Source organism: Filicampus tigris, chromosome 11, assembly GCF_054856515.1.
Source record: "Filicampus tigris isolate MCC_2025a chromosome 11, RoL_Ftig_1.0, whole genome shotgun sequence".
NCBI lineage: Eukaryota > Metazoa > Chordata > Actinopteri > Syngnathiformes > Syngnathidae > Filicampus > Filicampus tigris.
In genome coordinates, this window is record NC_141227.1 from 6,546,238 (window position 1) to 6,561,484 (window position 15,247).

Below are 15,247 nucleotides of genomic sequence, written 5' to 3' on the forward strand. Positions count from 1 at the left end.
TTGTCAGTACATGAAGTGAATCCAACAGTTTGTATTATGCCATTCATAATGCTTACATTGCCTGACGTCAGATCTCCATAAAGCACTCTAAAAACAGTTGGGTTAAAAATAACACAATTTTGATTCAAAAAAGGGCCGATCCACTAATTAGGTCAATTTGAGCCATATTGTTTTGAACAAAACAGCCCAATTTGGGGGGTTGTTTTTTAACAAAACTAGCTATTTTTAGGGTTGTTTTCTACAACCAGGAAAGTCGGGTCAAATTGACCAAAGTAGTGGATCGGCCAATTTTTGACACAAAAGTGTGTTATTTTTAACCCAACTGTGTGAAGAATATTTGTAAGGTCTGAGGTCAGTGCTTCTTCAATAACATCAAACAATGTTTTTGCAGACCTTTTTGTGCAATGTACAATCATGCTAGAACAGAAAAAGAGCTTCCCCACAACTGTCTCATGAAGTTGAAAGCACAGAAGTGGCCAACATGTATTTGAAAGCTGAAGAATAAAGAGTGGGGGATTCAAAGGCCCAAATCCTGTTCACTGTTGCTGTTTCTCAAGACACAAAAATATGCAAATTCTATAATACAGCTGCACTGTTACCCATGTATGGCTTGGTTCCAGCTAAGGCCGTTGCCCGCTCTCCATCCTTTATTATTGTCGCTATGTTGAAGTCTGTCAGATGAGCATGGCCTGAGAGGAAACAATCCGACAATACTCGTTAAATTTGGAAAAATATTTCCAAATTATTAAAAATATTTTGATAAGCAACAGGATCAAAGGAGAACAAAATTAACAATGTAAAGTACTTTGAGTTACTTGGTCATTATGGAAAAGCACACAAATACTAACGTTTGATTGATTGATTGATTTGATACAAACCATTCTAAGCGAAAGACAAAGTAATATTGACACAGCTAGCGTGTTTAACACCTTAATTAAGTGCCTAGGTGATCAGGTACACTTTTCAGAGCCATCTGGCACGAACCGCATTAAAGTGGAGCATATTCAATTTTGTGCAGCAAAATATCAGGAAAATTAATAAATGTCTGGACTCTGGAGAGAAAATCTACTCGCTAAATGAATTACTGTACGCTACAGCCTACGTTAGCCAGGAGGAGTGTGGCCTAGAATCTTAAAAGTATATAAATGTTAATTATTTCACAGATTTTCTTTCGGGGGGGGGAGTTGTAGTCACACGAGTACTGGGGTTATTTTTTTGTTTTAGGTATGCACAATAAATGTTCTCAAAATGACATTACAGAAGATCTTTTTATTTATTTTGTTAGTTATTTTAATCAATTTAGCTTTTCTTCTAGACAAGAAAAGTGTTTGCTTCTATACACAATGTGAATTTAAGAAATAAAAAAAGATGATTATATCCTTTGTTATGTTGTCCTATTTATATGGTTTAATAAAACCCTTGCTTCAGGTCCCTGGGATTAACCTGAAAATAAAAAAATAAATTACAAAAATTGCTCCATAAATTTAGAAAGTTGCTCCTTAAATTAAATCATTGATTCACAAAACTGCTCCGCCAAGAAAATAAATTTAGAGCCTTGCTGTAATTTTACACTATAAATGAATTACAAAAATCACTTTATCCTTTAAATGATGGCAACCTCCACATTACTTCACCGGATGCCAAATGCTATTGTTTTCCTTATTTAATGATCAACACAACTGTAATGTACTCCAATGTAATGTAATGTATCTCGGCCACAAAGGAAGACGCGAGCTAATAACTGGAATCAGGCAACCTAGCCAACTTGGTTTATAAAATCAGATGACATTCTTACCTTGCTCATCCAAAAGAATGTTGTCTGGTTTGACATCTCTAAAGGAGACAGACACAAATACAACATAATAACTTCATGAAATGTACATATACTGTCTATGTTTCCATATAGTAAAACAGTATTGCACTGCTGGTACTAGTTTGGTAAATAGAGGACACGCGTCTCAGAACTATGTTGTGTATGTGAAAACCTGTGGGAGGTGACTCAAGGCCTGTGTACAGTAAGTGCGAACTACATGTTGTTGCAACATATGAATATGACCATCAGACGAATACAGGCAGGAAATTCTCATTCTTAATTGAAATCCTCCCAGAATGCATCACAAGACCCCACGGAGGCTCAGGCTGGTTTGTTAGCACATACGGTACTCACTATTTATCAGGCACGCCCCTGACACATTCAGAGATCAGATTTTAATAGTTCCTAACACACCCAAACCTGCCACATGATTAATATCGTGAGTGATGCCAAATTAATTATACGACACACTACTTTGAATAACATAAGCATTCGTGGAGCAATGACTCTCAATGTTCTAAGAACCAAATGCTAAAATTGTCTGCCTAAAAGAATAAATAATGGAAATGGGGCTGTTGTGGTATAGCAGGCTGGAGGGGTATACATGCATATTAATAGGAGAACTTCTAAAGAAAAGCTACACTAATGGAATAACTCGTTATATTTAACGAATAAAATTTCCATAACATTTAAGGTGTTTTGTAGCAAGCGATTCACGAGAAATACCCTTTGTGAGGAATTCAAATGAGACAAGATGTTTGGTGCACTAAAATCCTGATGGATACTACACAAGAGGGACTCATCCTTTCCCTCCCTTACTAAAAGAACAAATTTTGCCTCCTTGGGCATAGCAGCAGCAGCTGACTGTTGCTAGGAGACCAGAGACCTTCTTCCTTCAGCTCGTGCAACAAAATAATTGTATGGTACTCTCCTGTCAAAAACTTGCAGGGTGGAACAAAACTGAAAAGCTAGGGGTGCCCATAGTTTGGATTATGGCTGTGAGGGTAGACTGTGACAAAAACGGAAAAGTGGATAAGTGGATGCCAATGGAAGGGATGAAATAATGTAAAAGACTTTTCATGTACTGTCACTAGGGGCTCAGTGTGCAGTTTACTCAAAAGAGCCATCCGTCATGTATCAAAAGGAAGAGACAACAGTAAATATATACACATGTGGGATTTGCTTTAAACGTATATGAGGGGTAACGTGGAGTAAATAATTTCTTTGCAGAGACACACATGCGCACTGTGCATGTGTACATGCACGCACAGCACACGCTCAGACAGTACACTATAGCCCAAATGAGTGTTTTGAACATGCCTCACACTCTTTTTTTGTCTCCCGTGGTTCTAAATCTGGGTCTGCAGGGAACTAGCTTGTGCGCTGGCTTACAATTAATGGTGTGCTCAGCACATTTGAACAAAGGCTGCAGACTGAATGCCCACCATAGCAGCAGATGGCTAATTGTTAACTGTTAATCTAGCACATATGCGACATTTCAATGAAAATATTGAAAAATAAAGAATGGGAATTTACATACTACCTATAAATCATGTGTGAGTAATATGTCTTTAAGGTCATCAGATCAGTTTGGACAGAAGTCATTCATACCAACAACTGTCGATATATTATAATGAATCATTAATTAATTAATAATATCTTATAACTAAACACGCTTTAAAAATAAACATGGAAGCAGAACAATGCTTCTATATAGATAAGGTCATTAGTGAAAAACTGAGTTTTATTCTTGATCCAAAATTTCCCTGAAACAACTTTAAACTGCCTAATCCAGACAAATGATATGGAACATACAAACAAAAAATGATTTGTGATTTGCGCGCCTGTCGTCGCATTATCACTTGACTGTTCCCAAAGGAAAAACCCAGGCTCAGGTAACTGAGATAGCACGTGTTCTCCGCTTGATCCCATTCATCCGCTGGTATCTGAATTTAAATTGCTTCCTTCCGGGCACAGATTCTGCATGCCCAGGTGTGTAATACGGCGAGGTCAAAAAAGTCCTGGGCTCCTGTGGCCATTGTTTTTTTTTAAACAACCCTAATTGATCGTATGCATTTCATGCCATTTATTTAACCTTAAGTTATTTTTTAGCCTTTTTAAGGCAGACTGCACTTATTGTGGTAACATTATCATTTAGTCTGTTTTCTTCTTGATTCTTCTGAATGCATTTGAGCTATATTGTATTGCCATTGTTGTTTTCATCTGTGGACTCTTTGATTGTTTCCATTTTCTGGCTGCACCACAAATTGCCCCACAGGGACAACAAAGAACTCTTGAATCTTACTGATTAAATGTGCAGGTAGCACTTACTTACTGTACTACAGTACGCCAGACTTACTGTAACAACCGTACGCCATATGCGGTGGCATTTTTCGCTGCAGAGACAGACAAACTGTAAATGTGATGAATCGCCTTGCATTTGAGCTCAGAGCGCTGTTATTTTTAAATTGAAATAATAAAAGGTAACTTTTTAAAAAAAATCTATTTTATATACATGTAGTTGTTATACTTTTGTTAACTGTTGGGATAATTTAACAACTATTTTTATTTAATAATGAAACAGCGTGGGCCTGCTATGGCGACGTTTGGACGCACAACATCACGGGGGGGCAGAAAACATTGAGGTTCATAATTAAATTAATGATATATATTTTTATTTTATATTAAAATTACTGAATTCAATTGAATGCATTTCTTTCAAATTAATTTCATATTTAATTAATCATAATTACATTTCTTTAACTTTTTTTAACAGTAAGAAATTAGGGTAATCAAATTAGAAAAAAAAACTGTTAAAATGCGGGCCAGTATTTTACTATAAAGAAAATGCAGCAATGTACTGTAACTGAGTGAAATCAGTGATTACAGCAACATACCGTGAATTTAATAACATCTGTAAAATAACAGTAACAAGCTGGCAAGCCAGCTGCCAGTATTTTCCTGTTATTTTACACTCAAGTTTGTTACACTGTGGTTCTTGTAAATTCAATACAAATAATAAAAAGGAATGTAGTGTATGTGCAGAATGTGTGGCACAGAAAATGCAGAATGACAAGTACATGAAAATAAAAGAGGTTGACTTCGTACCTGTGGATGATATGCTGGCTTTGCAGGTAGTCTAGTGCAAGTGTCATTTCACAGAGGTAAAGTTTAACAGCATCCTCGCTGAACGGGACACTTTGCTGCAAGTGGTAACGAAGGTCTCCTCCAAGCAGGAGATCCACCACCATGAACATGTCCTCCTCATCCTGGAATGAGTACCTGGGGTGGAGTTTTGGTTGTAAGGGGAGAGAAGGACGCAACCCTAAGTCACGGCTGGGTTTTTTAAAAGAAACACAAGATGCTCAGACAAAAGGCAAAGACGCACACCATGCAATTACACTCCACTACAACAAAGCATGCATCGCTTGTGCAAAGCTTAAACTGGATCTGTTTCAAAACCCAAATTACAGTTTTAAAAAGCCAATGTGACAGAGTGTAAGATGTGCTTTGAAACATGTGAGAGGATGTTGGGATTTGTGGGTGAATGCACCTTAAATTGCAGTTGCAGGTAAATTAACACTTTGTAGTCTCACATGCCACTTTTTGAATGAATGCAAAAAACTCAAGTGTTGGTTAAATTAGAGCGAGAACGTAGCCCGCCTTTGCTTGATGTGACTTAATTGGAAGCTGCTTTTGCTTCGCAATTGACACTTTTGTTAATCAGGCTTACTTAACCATCAAATTAAAACATAGGCTCTCAGCGAGAGGGTGAGGATTTGAAATGCTTCACGCCATGATTTCTGCTCCATAAACTAACCAATCCATTAAGCACATGGGTGAACAAACTGTATACAGGCAAATTCAATATATCATTTCAGAAAAGTAAGCAGAAAGGTGTTTTATTTTTTTTTTCAATTTGCGGAGGAATGGGTATTCTGATCATTCGTCTTCTGATGCGATGCCCTGCATATACAAACTGTGAAATTGGTTCTTTTTTTTATTATTATTATTGAGAGTGAAAATTAATCCAAGGACAAATACAGTACATGTTCTTGCTTCAAAGGGGAAAAAAAAACATTTGAAGCACTGTATGGTGCCTATTCTAAAAGTCTTTGACTTGTCCTTGACTTTCATTTGATAGGACAGATTGGTGGTTCTGCTTTGTATTGCTATTAAATAATTCAAAATTACATTTCCTCCTGCATACAAATGACTGGCCAGTCTTCGTATGATACATGAAGGATAGCAGAACCAAAGATACAAAGATCATCTTCACTGTAGCAGAGGCTCAGCAGATGGCTGGCCACAGGATGCAACATTCCTCACTGTCACCTTTTTATCACCTCATGGGCAATATCTGACTCACAGGAGTCACTCGACAAGACGCTTTCGTCTGCTGTGGCATTTATTATTTCATTGCCCCACATTCATTGAGGTTGTGCTTTCACATCTAGCACATAACGTTTTGGAATTGTAAAGAAAGTGAGTTATTGCAAGTTGTTACAACAATCCTGAGTCAAACTCAGTCAAGAGCCACCGCAACGGGGGAAAAAAAAACCTGTCACCGAATCACTACAAAAATGCCATTTTCTGTGCGCACTTTTGTGTGTCGTATTTAAAAATGAACAACTCTTATGCAGTGGTACATGATCAAAAGCTGAGACAGGTAAAAATCTTGGTGGAGGCGTGAATGCCTGGCAGGAATCTGAGGATTACGGAGGTCCGTCCAAAAACAGGAAGAGGGCACTTTAGGTAAGAAGAGGACCGGGCTTCTACAGTCATAGCAATGAAAAAAGGGAGGCTATCTCGCTAGGAGAACAAGTAAAGGGGCTGAAATAATCGGGCCATGGTGACAAATGAGCACGGGGAGGCAGGGAACAGGGAGCAAGAAGATGAGAGAACAAAAAGAACAGTTTTATGCCAAGGAAAAATACAAATTTGGGATCCTGTTGGGTCTGGAAAGTCAAGGTGGCCTACATCAAGTTGACAATGGGCTAGTCGGAAGTGAGTGCGTCACTCCATTACAAGAGACTTGCAGTTAGCTCAAAGCATTTATCCAACCGTGTGATTGAGCACCGTCACTGCTCTTGATGCCTCCAAGCACACCACCTACTGTACACCACCTTCAGGTGCCCTGCTTTTGCAATTGACTCTCCCACTATTATGTCCCACAAATACAGTACTTTTCTAAAAGTAGCAGCACTGTGCAAGTAAAACAAGTCACGTAGGTTATAACAGTATGTGAGGCATGCCACTTTTTAGGCACATTATTTAAGTTGAAGTCAGCTTGTTATGAATTCTGACTGAGGGTATAAAGGGATACTTTGTTCCACAATTGCAAGAAGGCCTTGTTTCACCCAAGCCTGAAATCAATATTCCTAATGGAGTCTGAGCAGGACGCAGCACATCTATCCTCACTACTCCTCTCGCTCAAGTGGATTCTGATGAGAGGATGAATAAACAAGAGGAAAAACACCATGCTAACCTTCTTCACATTACCCATTTTAGTTTCAGAAAATATTGTAAGGCTTCCGGATATTTCACGTTACCCTTGCTGCTCTAGCAATGGTTCAACAAAGCAAAGGCAACATCCTTTAGCCAGTGATTCCATGGGGGAAAACTAGTAAGGCTTTTAGAGCGATTTGTTGTCATGCTTGAGGCAAAATTAGGTTTTCTAAGAATGCACAACTATTCAAGAACCACAGAATGGTCAAACGTGACCTCTAAGTTTGAAACACGTGAGAGAAAGAAAGAGTCCGTCTTCCCATGTGCTAATCCTTGAAGGATTTGACACGTGTAGTACATAATACTCAATCTTCACCGCTCCAAGGTAATCCATTCAATGTTACCTCGACTCCTACACATATTTATGCAGTGAGGGACTGGACATAGCAATTACAGTGTGTTGTAAACCCAACGTCAGCTCTGCTTAAGGCAGCCCAGCTGAAAGGATTCACAAGGTACCCTTTTAGTTAATTAGCCCTGCAGCCACAGATGCTAGTAGTACAAAAGTCCAGCACATTTCAGGATATCTCCATGAAAGTCAGTGTTAACTGTGTGCGTGTGTGTTAAAGATGGAGGAAAACTTCACAAATCCTCTTGAGTCTGAATATATGCAAAATACTACCCCAGCACCAGTTTCAACAATTCTCCTGTTTGCTCTCTCCACTACTGGAGGAATCATTATTTGGTCACAAGAAAAGCACTTTTAAAACGATATCAAAAGCTGGTGTTTCTCACATGTTTGCTTTTGAGACTAGAGAGATCCCTAATTCCCCAGTGGCTCTATTGCACATCCATTAACAATTACTGGCCTTCCCGATTGCTAAGCAACAGAAACTGCAACACTAAAGCCCATGAACACGGAATCTGTCAGATTTATACGGTTTTCACATTCACACTTGGTGAATTCATTACATTTCAAGTCGTTATAAAATAAAGAAGACGTTGGCAAGGATGAAGCAAATGCTTCATTAGTCCTGTCTCATTTCCTGTACAGCTGATAGGCTGTCAAGCAGAAACTAACTAAAGCAGATTCAATGCAATGCAGACGAAACAACAGAGCTGGGCAGTCCGTCCCGGGGCCGGACCAGTCGGACCCTCCGGCCCGGCCGGACGCCCATTTGAAGAGCGGGGGTTGGTTGCTGACAAATTTTTAAAAAAGGGCTTGACTAAGCAAGGCCGGAAGTAGATTTTAGTCTGGCCCACTAATCGGCCCTGATGCCTGTGACGTTGTCACGAGGCGGCCAAATTTCACCTCGGCCTACATTGTGAAAGGTTTCTTTTTAGGCTTCTGTGTACTACCGTGTCGGCGCGAGCGACAAATGCTGCATTGACTCACGTGACCGACGCATTGTGCTGTTGGCGACAGGTCTGCAACACATGCCACACACATGCGCATTCTCTCTCGTGATCTGTCCATTATGTCACATGTTGAGGCCCCCGGCAATTTGTTGCCCGTGGGTGTTCTGTTTGTGTGTGTAAAAAATCTACACACGCACATAGCACCTTTGCCGCCACCTTCCAGATCGTATTCACAATACAATTGAATGCATCGTCTAGTCATCTAGGTCCTTTTGTTGTAGCAGGCACGATCTCCATTGTTGTCGCTGTCTTTTTGAAGCTACGCCCCCCGACTTGGAATGAAACACATTTTCAAAACAACGTTGTATCCGTGAGTATAGAGTCAAAATGTGAGCAGCACTGCAGCAGATGGTTGATCATTTCCATGAATAAGGGTGTTGGGTCGAGGACGGACCGGCAAAAAAGGGTCAAGTGCCCAGCTCTGCTAAACAACGTCATACAGTGAGCATCTTAATAAAAAATAATTGTTAAAACTGGGATAAATAAGTTAACTTATAATTAAATACCAATTTGTTACCTGCCAAATGTTCAGCACTTGCCATTAAAATACAGTGTAGCAACAGCTGCACACAGCTGGTTTCTAGCAATAATGCCCTTGCCTCCTGCCTCTGAATGTCTGGCAGCTGCCAGTGTTGTGACTGATTGTGACTGTATTGGGTTGGACCCTTGATGTTGTTACTTGTTATGGTCCTTTATGTTGAATAGGATTGGGCATGGTATGATGTTTCTCAGTATTTTAAGTGAAAGTCAACTCAAACATTTTTTTTCAAGAATATGTTCTAAGCAGGCCCACTAGTTGAAACAAGGCATCCTGATTACTATTGCGCTTGTGGAATATGAGTTAAGCAGCAAAATCCACCTGTTTTTAGCCATCTCTGGGGGCGGCCATTTTGTCACTTCTGTCGACTGAAAATTACAGCACAATTGCTCAGGGCTCAGTTTACCCCAATCCCAGCTCACCTGTTGACTGACCTTGGTTTTATCAAGGCTGGGGAATTATAGTTTCAAAATGAGACAACAAATGAAGTGTTTGTTTCCATATTGGATGCAGATTGTTGACAGTAGTTATATTACCTACCTACTGTACATTGTCTGTAGGTATTCAAACTAATTCTTTATCGGAAGCTGCTGCAGTAAGCAGAGCACCACGGCCCATGGCAAACTAGATCACAGAAGGCTTTGGCAGTGAAACATTTGCGATGGGAATTGAACTATATAAAAAAATACACAAGCTCACTACTGTACACTAATTAAAATGCCATCAGTTTGATCTAGTGCAGTAGGTTCTCAAGATGGCTACAACTTCTCACAATTAGACTAAATGCTTTGTCTCCACACATACAGTCACTAACTACATATTATGAGGCCATCATGCACGATGTGTGAGAGACAAAAAATTCTTGCTGAGTGTCTGGAAAAGATGGATGCACGCAATATCATGCTACCAATTACAGGAGAGTTAAGTGCTTTGTGCAATATGCCATGAATGGCGTGCCAGGTCCCCAATTACATTTAGAAACGTGTCCCACTCTGAGATGAGCGTTGAATAATGAAAGCGGCCGCCACTCACTGACTTATCCAACTCGAGGGAGAACCGAGGTCAATTCAACGCACAATTATTAAAATAATGTGTAAGCGTGCTTCCTGAGTCCAAAATATTTTGTATAAATTATCCAAGTTAATACTTGCGATCTCTGTAAAGCTTTGCAAAAGTTTTATTGCTCTTGGTGCCAAATGAAGTGTTTACAATAACAGGTGCATTATAAGCACAAAACATTTACTCTATTTCAGGGTTCACCCAAACATGCATCCCTTGAATTTATTTTGGCTAGACATACATGCAGACAAGAGACAAAGCGTTGCATTCCACATTGAAAGGATAAAAACATAAGATAGTCACCAGAGATTTACTAAAAAAACATGTTCAATTTCCTGTAGAATCTCAAGCTCTCTAAAGACGTTTCGGACCTCATCTCTTTCTATACATTGTTGTTTGTTCATGTACTTCATGGCGTACATCTTCTCTGTGTCCCTCTTTTGCACGATGCATACCTGGAATATAAGTGAGAGAATGAAGTGATGAGAGAATGGACAGAAAATGGAAAATAATTGGTAAGTAATCAATTTAAAGCACAATAACATCACACACGGTATCTGATTCAGAGATGGAAAGAATGATCTAAATAGGCCTGCTGAGGTCCCAAGGATAAATGTTAACAAAAAAGGGCCCAAGAGCAGGGTCAGAGACACCGCTATCAGTATGACAAAATTATTGAAGTAGGATAGTCAACAGGAAATGAAAAAACAGTTACAGTGACCCTCCATTTATCCCGAAGATACGTTCCAGGCCCACCCAGTATACCATCGGTAAAAAATAAATAAATTTAGCAATAATGAAAGACCTTTTTAAGAAAAAAAAAAAATTGGTATATGCTACGCATATGCTTTAAACACATTTAAAGTTATTATCAGAGGTGGGCATTGTCAGTCCGTCAATACGTTTCTGTCAGTATTTCAGGCTAACCCACGCGGGCCCAGTCCGTCTCTCGTCCGCGACAGCCAATCGGCATCGAGAACATAATTTCCATGTCACACGCAGGCGCGGCAACAAGCAGTGTCAAATCAAATAAAAACAACACACACACACACACACACACACACACGCACACGCACACGCACACCCTGGTCATCAGTGAAATAAAAACCCTATGGGACATGCACGTCATTGTGGTGTGTGGGACCAAAAGGTATACAAGACTAGGGATGTGAGCGACTAGTCGTTTAACCGTCTACTATTTATTAAACTTTTAGTATTTTATTATTCGGTTAAACACTGCATTACGCATCTTGTTCCCCACGTCTCTGCCTCTGTAAACAAGCAGAGCACCAAGAGAGAGATTGCTCCCTTAACCCCCGCCCACACGCACACATAGTAGGGGGCGGGGACACTAAGTTTGGGGAATAATATTTAGAAAAGTAAATTCTGAAGATGTCGAAGCTACCACGAAAAAAACACAACGTTTTTCACATCGAGGTGTTTCCTTTGGATGTGGTTTCTCATCGCTCCGGTAGAGTAGTTGTAAGCGAGTTTATGCTGAACCTACAGTTCGGTGATGGCGGAGCCGGGCCCAGTGGGCATGGCGGCGGGGCCAGGCAGACGAGCATGAGAGCGTTTGTTCCAGGTGCTGTGATGCTCACCTCACAGCAAAGATTACCCAACTAATTTGTGAAATGACTGCCCGCGATATGCTGCCGCTTTCTTTTGTTGAGGGCAAAGGGTTCGAAAAAAAATTATGCCAACTATGGTCAACAATGTGGCCATAACTACAGACGGACGGACGTCCATAGCCACCAAATCTTAGATGACTATAACATGTCATTTAGAGGAGCCAGATGAGGTGGCTCGGGTATCTGGTTAGAATGCCTCCTGGATGCCTCCCTGGTGAGGTGTTCAGGGTACGTCCTACGGGGGAGGCGGCTCAGTGCACAACCCAAGACATGCTTGAGATACTATGTCTCCATAACCCTAACCCTCCTCCAGAAGAGCTAGACGAAGTGGCTGGGAAGAGGGAAGTCTGGGCTTGACTGTTAAAGCTGCTGCCCCCACAACTTGACCCCGGATAAGTCAATAAAAAAAATCAATACAAAATTGATGGATGGATTACTCAAAAAAAAAAAACAACTGTCAATGACATTGAGACAATTCTGCAGCACCTCCGGCGTGTCTTTGACTAAATAGTCACAAGCATGATGATAGCCTGCTGTTCCAGCAGCAGGTGATCTCAAGGGGTAAGACGTTGTGATCTAAGTTCACTGAACAGGGAGGCAAGGGCTCCCTTCACATTGTCATACAGAAGGTTCAGTTTGTATTCCCCCTTGTTTCAAAGCCCAAATGATGTGTGAAGTAAATGTCATTAAGCGAATGGAACATGATTGAAGTCTGAAATTGAAATCTCGTGATCACAGCGGGCATGACATACCTTGGGCTGGGCTGGCTGCAGCTGAACATTGAATGTATACAAACAACTGCAGTTTGCTTCCAGCCGCTAGTTCGTCCTTGCGAGTGGCCTCATATTCCCCATAATGATCAAAGGGAAGAAAGTATATTGTCCTGTCTCATTCGGTATTCTTGCTCAATTTTCATCACTTTAGCACGGACACTTATCCCTCTCTATATCTCCACACTGGTACGCATTCTTTGGTGAGGGGATGCGAGTCAGCTCTTTGTTTGAGTCAAAAAAGGCAATAGCTCATCATAGCATCATCAACACGAGGGACATTAAAATGTCTGAGAGTGTCGATATTCTCTAACAACACATCTTGTACTACAATAAATTGCAAATGGGGTCAATTTTAAATAAAGACATATCAAAGAAATAAATGAAAAGGCGAGTGGAAGCAGCTGTAACATGTTGCTGACTCTTAGCATCCAAAGTAAAACATCTATTGGTGTACCGAAAAAATTGTATACTGTAAAAACGCCAAAAAAGAAAATGTCTTAAAGCCCTTACGCCTTCTACTGACAAGCTGCCACTGGTTCAACCTCTAGATGCCACTAATACGGAATCCAGAGTGAAACATCAACACTCGCATTCAATGCACAAATGCTTTCAGGAACACAACACCCTTAGATAAACAAACTAAAATGATATTATCTTAAGTTGAAGAAACAAAAAGAAAAAAAAACCCATCACAGTTGCCACTTACTAATTCAAAGCGGAACTCTATTTGGTTGATGTTGTGCGAGGATGTTATGCATACATGAGCATCCCCTGGCATCAATGGGACAATTAAGTTAGCTTATGCAATTGTTTTATTGCTTTGTGTCCACTTTCCCCGATTTAAAGTACAGCACGACACAACCGAAGTAAAATGTCTCCAGGTCATTCATAACTGACGTTAATAATAAAACTTTTAAATAGAACATGTAGTTCCTTTTGTAGTTATATTATATACACTAGAGAGGTTCTGAAGAATAGCTATAACTAAATAGTACTTACCGTATGTAAAATCAAAGAATCTCCACTGGACTTTAAAGCCTCTTTATCACTTTATTGGCATCTGTCATTCCTCCCCCCGAGTTGAGATTGTTGACAACCCCTCAGCATTACAACACACAGCTCCAGGCCATCCCGTACAGCAAAGTGATCATTGCACTCATCACAGACCCAGTTTCTCTTTGCTCTAAGCAAGGCCATCTGCACTGCACTCTGCTAGAGGGGAGTCTAAATAAACCCCCTCATATCCAGCAAACGAAATCTTGACATTCCTTCTTCTTTCAGGGTTACAAAAAAAAAAATACAACCTCTTAACAAGACATACACAACCCATTTATGTTAAAACCATTTTCCATGACAGCGTCATGTACTTGGTTGAACAGCATACCATCTTTTAGAGGCACACTGGTATTTGACTGGCTCAGGGCCTATTTTAGACATCTTCATAGCACTGGGAGCTTAAGTATAACATTCAAGGCAAGGATTATGTAACTATTGTGAAAGCTACCCTTGCTTTACTCAGGGTACATACAATATGGATGGCACATTTATTTCACAATACAGGTACAGATGATGAAAGCAACGAGTAGCAAAAAACAGATCACTTGGGTTAATTTTAGGAAATTGAGATATGTACTTTTTCTAAAAGGACATTGAAAATGATGTATAGAATGTGGAGTGCTAGTATGCGTTGGATCACAAATCTGAAAATCATTCATTTTTACATAGGCAAAAGACAATGTGGCTTTAGAATGAGCTGCTTTGGATCATCCCCTTGAAAGTGAAATCTACAGCTTGCCACTATTGTAATGATTTGGAGCCTCATGTGTTTATTTGAGTATTCAGAATCAGAATTGTTTCTTTGTCTTTATACCACAAGGTGCAATGAAATGGAACAGATAACAGGGGGATACAGAACGGGAAGAACAACAACCATTTACACCACACCTGATGTTTCTATTTCCATTTCAGAGCTTCTAATAATGATATCTCCAATATTTCAGGTAATATTTGTAAAACCAATAGCACATGCCTTTTGGGGTGTAAATCAAGGTTTTGTCAGAATTAGACGTGATGTGGCTGACCATGTTTCTTCGTATCCGGTTAGGCCTGTCTGATTAATAAACAGGATTATGGTCGACGGTCGTCTATTATGTATAAGCCCAACCGTCACTGTCAGACATGTAACAATAGCTCTTTCCTGCCTGGAAACCTTGAGGTTTGGTCAGCGCAGTAAAATGATAAAAGTTCAAAAGGATTTATTCATATATTCATAGAGACTATAAGCAATCCAGTGCATTAAACTGGCTTACTGTGGAGAAGGCAAAACCAATACTTTAGTTTCCAGAAATGTGAGGCAGGTTGTCTCCAATGTCTTCAAAACTATTTGCATATAAATTGAGACATTTTCACCTAAACTGGAAACAGTATAAAGACTAAAGCAAACCTCTGAAGTGTTCGTTTGGTACAGAGACACCAAAAAGACCGCAGTCAATCAATACATTGTTCCTAGTTCAGTCAGGAATACCCTCAAAGGAATATGAACCAAACAAGCTATTACACTTGCAGA

General features: G+C 39.9%; 1 protein-coding gene across 4 annotated transcripts in view; it reads right to left on the minus strand.

Moving 5' to 3' along the window:
- The window catches only part of stk32c (serine/threonine kinase 32C), a 61,029-nt gene that overhangs the window by 10,652 nt on the left and 35,130 nt on the right, over positions 1-15,247 (minus strand). For 2 of the 4 annotated variants that reach the window (XM_086045634.1, XM_086045633.1), the window contains 4 exons: positions 10,581-10,732; positions 4,922-5,095; positions 1,796-1,833; positions 600-689 (listed from right to left, as the gene is read on the minus strand). In XM_086045634.1, coding sequence (XP_085901760.1) covers positions 600-689; positions 1,796-1,833; positions 4,922-5,095; positions 10,581-10,732 — 454 coding nt within the window. The other 2 variants (XM_086045635.1, XM_086045636.1) reach the window with 2 other exon arrangements.